At 51.7% G+C, this 12,061-nt stretch overlaps 1 protein-coding gene across 2 annotated transcripts; it reads left to right on the plus strand.

Moving 5' to 3' along the window:
- Positions 1-5,825: 5,825 nt before the first annotated feature.
- Positions 5,826-11,844, plus strand: Ormdl3 (ORMDL sphingolipid biosynthesis regulator 3). 2 transcript variants are annotated; one of them, XM_032913206.1, is made up of 4 exons: positions 5,826-5,953; positions 9,017-9,215; positions 9,825-9,976; positions 10,283-11,844. In XM_032913206.1, the coding sequence occupies exons 2-4, from the start codon at positions 9,042-9,044 to the stop codon at positions 10,416-10,418; spliced, it is 462 nt and encodes a 153-aa protein (XP_032769097.1). In that variant the 5' UTR covers positions 5,826-5,953; positions 9,017-9,041; the 3' UTR covers positions 10,419-11,844. The 2 variants fall into 2 exon arrangements, with proteins under 2 accessions (XP_032769097.1, XP_032769098.1); XM_032913207.1 differs by having other exon boundaries at positions 5,827-5,953; positions 9,022-9,215.
- The last annotated feature ends 217 nt before the right edge of the window (positions 11,845-12,061 follow it).

A 12,061-nucleotide genomic window follows, 5' to 3' on the forward strand; every position in this document is an offset into this window, starting at 1 on the left:
GTCCCACCTTTATTCTCTGCCTAAGCCGTGTGCCATAGGCTTCTTAATTGACAGGTGATGCATCCAAGATATTCTCTCTACAGAGGTTTCTGGTGCCTGGCACTGGCTGGGGGCCCAGAGGCCTGGGCAGGCTAGTTTTCCCCTCTGCAGCTCATGAGAGCCCACTGTTAGGCAGGGCACAACGTGAGAGGCAGGCTGCTGCTGTATCTTTTTTTTTTTTTCGGAGCTGGGAACCGAACCCGGGGCCTTGCACTTGCTAGGCAAGTGCTCTACCACTGAGCTAAATCCCCAACCCCTGCTGTATCTTTTTAACCTTCAGCTTCTTCCCCAAAGTGGTTCCCAGGAGGTTTACTCAGGCCTGGGGTGTCTCCCCCAACCGAAACAAAAGCACAAATACAATCTCAACACAGCCTTCCCCTCCTGCATTTCTGTAGGAAGTAGAGAATAAGGTGCAGAGGAGCAGAGGTGGTATTTGTGGCCCCAGTGCTCCCGTTGACAAGACAGAACATATGGGTTCCCACTTCCCAGCATCTACTGTGGCCTCCTCTCAAAGAATGTGTTCCCTGTCTACCGTCCTGCATGCAGGTGGCCATCTTGGCCATGATCCACCGGGGCGTATGCGTGTCTGTCACAAGCAGGGCCTCCCAGCCCCAGATGGAATCACCCCAAGGCTGAGGAACGCGTAAGGGCTGCTCAGTTGGCTAAGCAGCCCGCACAGGGCAGGGAGAGCTGGCGATATTTAAAAAAACAAAAAACAAAAAAAAACCCAACAACACACATTTGATAAAATATTTAAAAGTTATATCACATTACATAGAGGTTGAAACTGGAGAATGAAAAGATCACCCTGAGTCCATCCCCCTGATATAAGGTCTCTTTCCTTCGGCCGACTTTCCATAGCCTAGTAAAGACGTCATCATTCCAACGGGAAACGGACCAATAGCAGACGGCCTATGCTGGATACTTAGCCTCGTGCCAGGGCCGTTCCAAGTACTCTACACTTATCGACCCCATTGATCTTAGCAAACGAGGTTATTGTGATCATTAACGTCCATTTAGAAATGAGGTCACCGAAGTACAGAGAGGGTTAGTGACTTAAGGTCGCACAGCCCAGAGCCAAGGGAGTGAAGAGCTAAGCCCGATACCACAGTTGCTTAGTGGACCCAGGCTCAGGTTCGCAAAAACCCTTTTACGAGCAATTTCAAGTGCCAACGGAGTAGAGAAAATAATATGAAGGACCTGGTGTCGCTATCACCCCGCCTTAATAACTACCATTGCACACGGTTTTAATAATTATCAGTTTATGGCTGTTTATTTTCCCATGCCCCGAGTCCAGATTATAATAAATCCAGGTATTGTATCATCCGTTCGCAAATAGTTTAGAATACATCTATCTCTGTCTGTCTTTCTTTCTTTCTTTCTTTCTTTCTTTCTTTCTTTCTTTCTTTCTTTCTTTCTTCTATTTACTAATTTAGAAACAGGGTTTCTCTTGACAGAGTCTCTCTACTTAGCCCTGGCTGTCCTGGAACTCACTATGTAGACCAGTCTGGCCTTTTTTTTTTTAATGATTTATTTATTTATTTCATGTATATGAGTACACTGTTGCTGTCTTCAGATATACCAGAAGAGGGCATTGGATCTCTTTACAGATGGTTGTGAGCCACCATGTGGTTGCTGGGAATTGAAGTCAGGACCTCTGAAGAACAACCAGTGTACAGCATTCTGCCTGCATATGTGGCTGCAAGCCAGAAGAGGGCACCAGATCTCTTTACAGATGGTTGTGAGCCACCGTGTGGTTGCTGGGATTTGAACTCAGGACCTCTGGAAGAGCAGTCAGTGCTCTTACCCACTAAGTCATCTCTCCAGCCCCCGAGGCTGGCCTTAAAAGCACAGAGATCCACCTGCTTCTGCCTCCCTCTGGAGAGCTGGGATTAAAGGTGTGTACCACCCCTGCCCAGCTCTCCCCTCAGTGTGTGTGTGTGTGTGTGTTATTCAGAAATATACTATATATCTCTGAATTTATTTTATCATTATTGTGTATACGTGTGCTCATGTGTGGATGCCAAGGCACACTCTCATGTGTCAGAGGTCACTTTTGGGGAGTTGTTTCTCTCCTTCGGCCAGGGGTTCCAGGGATTGAACTCAGGTGGCTGAGTGTGTGTGGTAAGGGCTTTTACCCACTGACCTGTCTTCCTAGCCTGCAGTTTTGTTTTTAATGAAAAAACTTATGGTAGGAGCATAATGCTGTAGAATGTATAAGTTCTTTTTATCATCAAATACCTGGTCATTATTCAATTATCTCTGATAATTAGAAATATACTCTTAAGGCTTGGGGTGACGCAGAGCTCACCCTAGCTGTCTCTCACGAGCTCTTGAGATTGGGTCTCATAGCGTTGCTGGCCTCCAACTCACCACGCAGTTGAGGGTCTCATCTTGAACTTCTGACGCTTCTGCATCTACCTCTTGAGAGATAGGTTATTTCTCTGCCGCCACTGGTAAAGTGAGCCCATTTCAGCCAGATTAGATTATATTAAAGTCAGGTTCATTGGGAAGCTGCACTCAGATGGGCAAGTTCACTGGCCCCAAGGCCGGAGGCCAGGGAAGTCACTGGGGAGGGGGGTAGTTGGGGGGAGGAGGGGTGAGCTCGTGCAGAAAGAGGAGAAAAGAGAGACAGAGGGGAGAGGGGAAGGGAAGTATTGCAGTAACCTCTCCAACCCGAATATGCCCGTGCAAAGAAAACACAAGTTGATTAACATGAATGCAAGCTCGAGTCTAGACTGGGCAGATCTACCACTGCACTGTCCTATTCCCCAGTTGTGAAATCCCTCATTATTTACAGTTTCTCCGAGCCAGCTGCTTCGGCTCCACCTTCCTCCCTCTCTTCCAACCCCCTCTCTCTCCTCCTCTTCCTGCAACTTCCCTTCCCCTGCCCAATCACCAGCTCTCGCTTTATTTTACAAATTGAATGGGGAGAAGGTTCTGGTGAAGTCACCTGAGTCCTGAGTACGTGACTAGTCAGCAGTCCTTGGGGCAGTGGAATTAGCAACAAAATACAGATAACTCCAGGGCAAACCACAACAGGGAGGGGGGAGGGGAAGAGAAACGGAAAGAGAAAGGGAGAGGGAGAGAGCGCAAAATGTCTGGATTATTTAGGGAAGAACCTCTGAAGAATGGGCAGCCCAGCCCCTGGGTTGGAAAATTCAAGGTTGGGGCAGGATATGCCAGGTAGGAACTGAGGGATATTGGGAGAACCAGGAGGTCAGGTCTGCTTTGGTATGTAAAATATGCACCTCAGACCCTTTGGTCTGAAACCAAAACCTGAGTGCTGGGACCCCAGGCAAAGACCTCTATGCCTGGCTCTTCAATTTCAAATCGCCTTGCTATGTAGTCCGGGCTGTCCTAAAACTCACTGTGCTGCCCAGGTTGACTTCCAACTTGTGAGCCTCCTGTCCCTGCTTCCCAGCATGCACCTGTGTCCCTTGATCTAGGTTTGGCTGACGACATCCCTGAGAAATGCTGTCTCTATCCTTATCTCTTCGTATAACCTGTGTGGCGTGTTTTCCCATGCTGCCACACAGTTTCCACAGCCACAAATGCATCGTACTTTTCTGTCTGGTGTGGGTAAAGCTTTTCCTTTTCTCTTAGGCATTTCCATGGCTCTCAGGATTTCACTGCTTTACACGCTGCTGGGATACACAACCTCACACACAGATCCTTGTGCTGTAAATGGGTTTGCTTTCTTAGACATGGATACAATCATGCCTTCAGGGCATGGGCAATTTATTTCCTTGGTGCACGGTGCGGATCGTTTGTCTCAGGGATTGCATGTTCCCCACCTACCGAGAGCTCTCACTCTTCCTGAACAGTATTGAGGCCACCACAGCTAGAGGATGTTTGTGGAAGCCTTGGTGGTTATGAGGCAGTGAATTACAGAAGATGATGACAGGGATTCAAACTAACTCAAGTGTAATGTGATCCTTAACTTACCACAAGGCAGAAAGAGCCAGGACTTTGTTCATTCCCATTGTGGAAAAAAAAAAAAAAACCCAACTTGATAACAGGAGCTATTAATAGGCCATGACACAGCCATGTCCTTGCCAATGGAGTCTGCATTACTCAGAGTGCCTTGTTGAGACGCAGACCCTGTCTGGTCACTGAACTTCACAGAGATGGGAGAAACCTGGCAAAGATCCAGAGCTCAACCAACTTGATGGACAATGAAAGAATTCCAGGAAAAAAAAAAAAAAATCAAAGGAATCAGGCAGGTTCAGTTTGCAAAAACAAAACACCAAAAATAAAAACAAAAAAACCCAACCCAAACCAAAACAAACCAACAACAGAAAAAAAACAAAACAAAACCGAACCATTGTTTTGGCTCTAAGGCTGTGTGGGCGTAGTGGGTGGAGGTGGACTGTGGGCATATGGAGGTGTGGGGGTGTCTCTATGAGGCTTCTTCAGTGCCATAGAGGCTGAAGAATGGCTATTTAGATGTTCGGATCTAAAGGGACCCTAGCTCTGGAATACTTGAGAAATTGCCTTTTTCTACTTCTCTGGGTAGGTCAGATATACTATCACTCCTGGCTTCCAGGACTCCCCCTCCAGCCTGAGATAGCTATTCCTCCCCGCCCCCCACCCTCCCGTAACTCCCGATGAAGGGCGGGCCTAAGGAAAATGCTCCCAGGTGTCTGGGCAGGCCTCCTTCCTGTCCTCGCACATTCAGTTCACCGCGCATTTATAGGCAGCCAGGTTGGCATGTTACGTCATTTAATCCTGTCATTCCAGCCTTGCCAGGATTTGTGGGCACGAGACTGAGAAGGTGGGCGGGGGGAAGTAGAAACAACTGAAAGGAGGCCCTGGCTTGTTGACGGAGAGTGGGAGTGGCCTAGGAGAACTAAAGAGCAATCTAGTTGGGTTCCTACAGGATAATAGGTGTTTTGTACTACATTGTTTTGAAATATCAAAACAACTTTGGAAGTAAGTTTTCACAGCTGTAAAACTGAGATTAAGGCAATTCGTCTAGGCTTACTCTGCCAATAAAGGTGTATGTGCACTATTATATACCTAGCAGTAAAGTCTGGGCCCTTTTCAGTGCTTCCAGACATGAAAACTGCAGAACCGAGGCTCCCTACCTAAAGCTACACCTATTAACCTCAGGCAGAAGCTCAAAGCTCCTTATGTTCGTAAGCTCTCTTCCTCTGACTTAAATCCTATCTTATACCCGCTGCGGGGAGATCCAGGAGTGGCCAGACCCACACCAGCAGGAATTAAGCTTTAATAAAGACTAGGTGGACCAACGATAAACTCATGTACCCCTACCAAAGTTCTGAAAATGTGATCCCGGGAGTGAATGGGACTCCTTAAGGGCAAAGGGTCGTGTTGCTCGGCTTCTGGAGACAATCTGGGGCCCAGACAACGACGGTTAGGAGAGAAAAAAACTCTGCACTTAGGGTCAGACTATCTTACAAGGGCCTTATTGTAAGTTACTTTAAAAAAAAAAACAAAAAAAAAACACCAAAACCTCTTGACTCTTCGTCTACAAGACGGGACATGGGCAAAACGCTGTGCATCTCTTGAAGGGTGCATGCAAAAGCTGGAATTGTTAACGCAGAAGAGAGAGAGCATCTGATCTCACTATTGCGTCAGGGTGAGACATTCTGCGCCGTGTTGCAGCTCGGAAGCTCGCGGTGGGGTCGGAGATCTAGACCAGAGAAAAGCCTACAACTCCCAGGAGGCGCCGGCGGGCGGGTGAGGAGGCAGCGTAGACACTACACTTCCCAAGAGGCGCAGCGTGATAGGCGCGTGGCAGTGACGTCACGACTCCGGCTCAAGGAGCTGATTCGGCCAGAGCTGCCAGCGGGGTGGCCACCGCCGCTGGTTTGTTACAGCTGCTGGAGCGGCCGCGGCCCGGGTTCTCGGGCTTCTCTCCCGGGCCCTCGACCTCCGGCCCAGCGCGGTGAGTCCATACGGGCGTCTTCGGAGTGGTAAAGCTCGAAGGCTCCACGGCTTGGAAAGCCGAGAGAGAAGGTTGCTGCTGAGGAGGCGTCCGCGCAGGAGGAGACCTGAGCTGGGTGGCTGGGGGTGGAGAGTGCGTGCATCAGGCGAAGGAGTGCCGAGAGAGGAAAGTGGGAGCAGGAGGCCGGGGGTGGTACGTCCGGGAGGAGCGCTTCAGCTGGGGGTGGGAGGCGGGGAATGGCTGGACTTCTGGGATAAAGGTTTGGCTGCCTCCAGGGCTGAGTGAATGCATGGAGATGGGGGTTGGGCCCCGAACCCAGCCAGACTGCTAGTGCGAGGTACCAGGCTGCGGAGCAGAGCGGGAGGCCCTTTGGAAGGAGTTCTCCATACACGCAACCCCAGTATATCGAGGACACTGTTTCCTTGCTCCTGACTGGTGGGGGTTAGCTTTCTTTTTCCATTCCCACTTTCCCGAGTACAGGAGTCTGGTTGGCGAGGACAACTGTGGTCCTGCAGATTGAGGGTTTGGCCGAGTGGAAGAGACATAGTGTGTTGCATGAACTCCCTATTGGGATCCCTCGGGACAGGTTTGCTGTATAAAGGGCCAGTCTTAGGCTGGAGAGGGAATTGGAGGTGCTTACCGGATGGCTATGCTGGGGGATGGGGGCGGTAATCTGGTCTTGGCATGAGTGTCTGACAGACTGGCTTGGGCCTGCATGGAAAAGAGGCAAGGAGCTATAGCCAAAAAAAAAAAAAAAAAAAAAAAAGTGGTTAACAGAACAGAGTTGCTTCGGGCTCTGATTTGAGGCAGATTATGAAATCACACCAGCCACCTGCCAGCTGTGGTAGAAGTTTTTAATCTGGCCACTGCAGGCCTTTCTGTCCCTGCCATCTCCTATTTCTTCACTTCTGGGAGAAAGGTCAGTTGTACACTAATGGAAATCCACAAAGCCACAGGAAAGTCTCAGAAGTACTTTTGGGGGGATGGTGGAAGAGGGTGCGGGGGTCTCCTGAAGTTTCTAACTTGCTTTAAAAGACTTGGCACTGGGGTTGGGGATTTAGCTCAGTGGTAAAGCACCTGCCTAGCAAGCACAAGGCCCTGGGTTCGGTCCCCAGCTCCAAAAAGAAAAGAAAAAAGAAAAGAAAAGACTTGGCACCTAGGCTTCAGGAAGCCAATTCCATTGGGGCACTCTGGCTCTCTTAGATGCCTGCCCTGTTAGAGCCAGAAAGGAGTGAAGGGGCTTTTAATCCTGGGATCTAGCCAAGACTTTTGGCACTCCTGAATGCAGTGTGAGGGAGTTCTGTCTGTAGCTGTGCCACTGTAGAGCTGCGTTTTGAGGAGGGACAGTAGTTTCTGCTGAAATTTGGGAAACTCTTCCTCCCCTTAATGATCTTTCAGAGACTTTACCTCTCAGTCCCTGTCCCTCACATGGAGGCTGTTAACACAGTAGATGTCCCAGGGGCTGGCTATGTTAAGGTAACTGAAGCCCTAAGGTCTGAGGAAGGTAAACAACTGGTTTTCTAGTTCCTTGGGTTTCTGCGGGGACCAGTTAATGTCTTAATGAGCCAGGAGTTTGGTCCCAGGAGTATGTCCACTTGGATGCACCCTAGGCCAACTCACTGGTATGTTTGTTGGGAAACTGTTGTGGGTCATATCTCCCGAGGTGTTGGAGAAGAGGAAACTTACTTCCATTATACTTAAGTAATGAACTTATCTGAGTGAGTTCTGGCTCCTGTGGGGGAGGCTTGGCCGGAATCCTAGCTGGGTGAGAGGTAGCATCTGAGTCTGGGGGTGAGGTGATTGCTGCAGGGTGAGAGAGCTGGGCCGGGCTTCCAGACTGTCTCCATCTGCTCCTTTTCTCTGTACTCCTTGGAATGGAGTCGTTAGCCACGGTGAGGGGTCTTTACTAGGCAGGGCCCTAAGGTAGGGAGGTGATCCAGTATACAAGTGCCTCCCATTCCCACTGTCATTGGTCAGCGTCCCCCCCCTCCCCCCGGGAATCTGGGGAGAGCCATTCTCCCCTCCGGCCACTGTGGGCTACTATGTTGTTTTCTGGGCATCGAGGGCAGCCCTTTCTGTTCCTTGTGGGGTAGAGCTCCCACCACTGGACAAGAAAGGGGTGTTGTTACTCACACCCACAGACAGATGCTGGGAAGGGAGGTCAGGTGAGGCCGAGAAGGGAGGCGGTAAGAGGGAGGCGGTAAGAGGGAGGCCACAGGTAGTTTTGTGTCCTTGGGAGGGGTATGCCTGATATGGGTACCACATCCTATGGGAACTGTAATGTCCGCTGTGTGTTCCGTCCTGTCCTCTCTCTCTCTGGTGGGATAAAGACTCGGGTTTGGCACCTAATGGTGGTACCCTAAGAGAGCCTCAGCAGATGCCAAATGGATGAAATGTGTGTCCCAGTGGATGGGTCATTTTGTGTGGAGATGTTTGTAGGTCTGAGTGGAGGCTGTCCCTGGCCTGCTGTTGTCTCTTCCTCTTCTCCCCTGTCAGTCATCCTGGGCCTGAGGAAACCCAGGATTGAAGAAATAGGGGTGGTGGAACAGTAAGCCCAGAGTACTTCATCCGTAGTTACTGTACCCACAGCTCTTCCCCTGCTCCTTGCTCTTTGGGGAGAGCTTAGAGTGGTGGATGTCAGGTCTTCCGTGAGAGAGATAACAGAGGTTATTCTGAGAGGGGGTTTCAGGGCAGGCCTCTCCACCTGACGAAGAAGAGGCCCCTGGGAACTGTGGGGAATATGATTGGGGAGTGGGCATTGACCGCTATGGCCTGGGCTATTGATTGCTAGTCACCTCTTGGTGACTTGTCCTCCCAGGCTTTGTCAGCCCCTAGTCCCAGCGGATGGTGTGAATGACAGCCGGGTGCTAATCCAGCCCAGTGACAGGAAGTGACTAGCATTACATTCATGTGGACTTTCTCCAGCCTGTGGGTTTGAGAGTCAAGAGTGGACGGTGGTGTGGAGTTCTCAGGGAATGAAAAGCCTGCCTCTCTGCGGGGCGCGGGGTGTGAGGGGGCAGGGAAAGTGGTGTGACCTGTCTCACCTGTGTTGCTCGTTTGCAGAGCGGCAGTCAAGAGGGGTGGCAGGATGAATGTGGGCACAGCACACAGTGAGGTGAACCCCAACACGCGGGTGATGAACAGCCGCGGCATCTGGCTCTCCTACGTGCTGGCCATCGGACTCCTGCACGTCGTGCTGCTGAGCATCCCCTTTGTGAGCGTCCCCGTCGTCTGGACCCTCACCAACCTTATCCATAACCTGGTAAGATCCTGCTTGCCACCTGCCTCCCACCATATGTGCTGGTCTAGGCCAGAGCTGAGAGACAGGAACAGCTTGTAATGGGACAGACAGCAGGTCCTGAGAACATGTGTCACCAGAGCCTAGGCCCAGCTCTTACCTCTGCCTGGTTCTCCCTTGTGGGCTGTAAATCAAATCTGCACATTGCCTGGGTCTCCAGAGCGGGGTGGCGGGTACATTTGGAGGACGGCCAGCTGAGGGCTCAGTCCTGCCGAGGTTGTCCCGGGTTCCAGGGATCTGGTGCAGAAACACTTTTCCCAAGTTAGGATCTCATGTTCCTCTGTGTTCCCTAAAACCTGCCTTGTACCCTGCTTTTGAGCGGGCGGGGGGTCTTGTCCTCCCTCCATGGTTTGCTTCTTTTAGCCAGCATGTAGAGACCCCAGTTGGAAAGGCTGCCTTGCTGTGTCTGCTCCTTACTTATTTCCCCCTTGTTCTCCCACCGAGATCAGGTGCTCTTTCCTACGTTGCCTTCGTTAGCCGCTGCCGCAGAGGCAGGGGGCAGTCTGTCTGTGATGGGTGGGGAGACAGGCTGGGAGTCATTTTGTATGTTCTGATGAAGGCCCCTCTTTTCAGGGCATGTATATCTTTCTGCACACGGTGAAAGGGACACCCTTCGAGACTCCGGACCAGGGCAAGGCAAGGCTGCTGACCCACTGGGAGCAGATGGACTATGGGGTCCAGTTCACAGCCTCCAGGAAGTTCTTGACCATCACGCCCATTGTGCTGTGAGTGTTTTGGCTATGGGAGAGTAAGCAGAGGCAAACTGGTGGGCTCGCTGGCCTTAAGTCATTCCAGCTCTGTCCTTTGGTGTATGGATGAGCAGAGGGAGGGAGGGGACATTCTTGGGTCTCACCCCGGAGCCCTGGGCCTCCCTGGCCCTGTCTTTCCCCCACTCTGTGCATGAGACAGGCCCATGGGCCTGGAGTAAGCTATGGGTAGGTCAGGAGGGCCTTGCTAGCTAGAGACTTGTCGCTCCTCTTATCTGGGAACCTGTTTTTCCCATCTCTCCCTCTCTCCCCTCCCCCCTCCAGGTACTTCCTCACCAGCTTCTACACCAAGTATGATCAAGTCCACTTCATACTCAACACTGTGTCCTTGATGAGTGTGCTCATTCCCAAGCTGCCCCAGCTCCATGGAGTCCGGATCTTTGGAATCAATAAGTACTGAGGTTGTAGCCCCTTCCCCAGCCAGGTTGGCAGGGGAAGGGCAGAAGGCCTTTGCTGTGACGCTGAAGACAGGAGCCTCTGGACACTGCCAGAGATGGGGGTTGCCCTGGGCCTGGCTTCCCCCTCGCTTCCCCAGTAGCCGACTTGGAGTAGCTTGTAGTGGGGTTAGGGTGGGGCCCTTGGGCTCTAACCCATTCTGAAGTTTTTGATCTTTTCCTTTTGCCTTTTGAATAGAGATGCCATGGGGGTGGTCAGGAAAGAGGCCGGGCTCTCTGGCTGACTGTGGGCCTGAGAAGTTGGGACAGGAAGCCAGGAAAAACCCCTGTTGGCTTGTTTACCCTCAGGCAGCCATAGCACTTTAGCCTCCGGAAAGGGGGCAGAAGGACGGTACAGCTTCTGCATTGATTGGCCTCAGTCCTTCAGTATGTGAAGTGAGACTCTGTTCTGTCTGTATTAGAGCCCTGCGCCTGCTGCCTCCGCCCCCCAGGCAGAGAGCAGTCGGGCTTTGTGGACTTTCTTGCAACCCACGATGGGTAGGCTGTGGAGCAGGGGGGATTAGGAAAGGAAGATGGGTTGGTGGGACACCTGGAGTTGGGGGACAGGATGCTGCCGCCCTGGTCCTGGGGAGAGGGGAGTTCAGAGCAGGGGTTGGGTGGGGATAGTATATTGGGTCTTAGAATGGACAAGATAGCAGCAGCCAGTATGGATCAATGTAAAAAAAGAGGTCTGGGAGGGAGAAGCCAGACTCAGCCTCCTTTTGAGATGTGGGCTGGAAGGAGAGCTGGCGTTGAGGGTTAATTTACCCACAGAATGATGCTGATGGGGAAGGGAGGCCTCTGTGGGTTTGAAACCCCTGGGTTGCATGAGGGTGTGCACAGGCTGGAAGAGGCCTGTGAGCCCTCAGAGCAGTCTACTTTGACACTTCCCTTAGTGGGGTGAGGAAGCTTGCAGAGAGGCTCTTCCTTAAAACTCAACTTGTATTCTTGTTTGATTGGGCTGGGACAGTGCCTGGTGTGTGGCTTGCGTGGGAATGGTCAGGAGGCCACTTCCACATGCGGTCAGTGGTCTCCACAGTGCTAAGGATCCCTGCCCAGACAAGGCAGTAGTAGGGACAGCTGCGGGCACTGTCTCCTCAGCCCAGAGTGGCAGGCAGGTCATAGAGCCTTAGGCTAGGCCAGAGAGGAGCAGTCTCTCCCCTCGCTGGTTCGACTGGGGCATGTTCCTTTGGATAGTGTGGCTGCCCAAGCCCTCTCCCAGGGGCCAGAGGGAGGTCACTCACCTGTTTCCCCCCTGCCCTCCTTCTGAACCCCATGTATCATAGGGAACTTTCACCTTCCGGTCTTTCTAAGCAAAGTGTGAATAGGATTTTTACTCCCTTTGTACAGTATTCTGAACAATGCAAATAAAGAGCACCGTGTCTGTTTCCACGTCTGGCCTCTGTGTCCTGGAGGCCTGGGAGGAAAGCTGGCAGCGTGGGCAACAGCAGCTCCTGCCCAGGCAGTGGTGGGGACTCTGGGGTGGCCGGTCCTTTTCTAGGTCTAGCACAGCCAGCCAGTAGGGGTGTGAGGAAGATAGTGATGACCCCGGTAAGCCAGAGTGGAGTCCTGCTGCTGTCTGTGCCTTGCGCTGTCCTCAGTTGGCTCT

The sequence above is a fragment of the Rattus rattus genome, chromosome 9, assembly GCF_011064425.1.
Source record: "Rattus rattus isolate New Zealand chromosome 9, Rrattus_CSIRO_v1, whole genome shotgun sequence".
NCBI lineage: Eukaryota > Metazoa > Chordata > Mammalia > Rodentia > Muridae > Rattus > Rattus rattus.

Bases quoted from the DNA above. Each gene is read 5' to 3' on its own strand.
- Ormdl3 (XM_032913206.1), top strand. From the start codon at position 9,042: ATGAATGTGGGCACAGCACACAGTGAGGTGAACCCCAACACGCGGGTG. The intron at 9,216-9,824 runs GTAAGATCCTGC...CCCTCTTTTCAG, and splicing joins CCAACCTTATCCATAACCTG to GGCATGTATATCTTTCTGCA. The intron at 9,977-10,282 runs GTGAGTGTTTTG...TCCCCCCTCCAG, and splicing joins ACCATCACGCCCATTGTGCT to GTACTTCCTCACCAGCTTCT.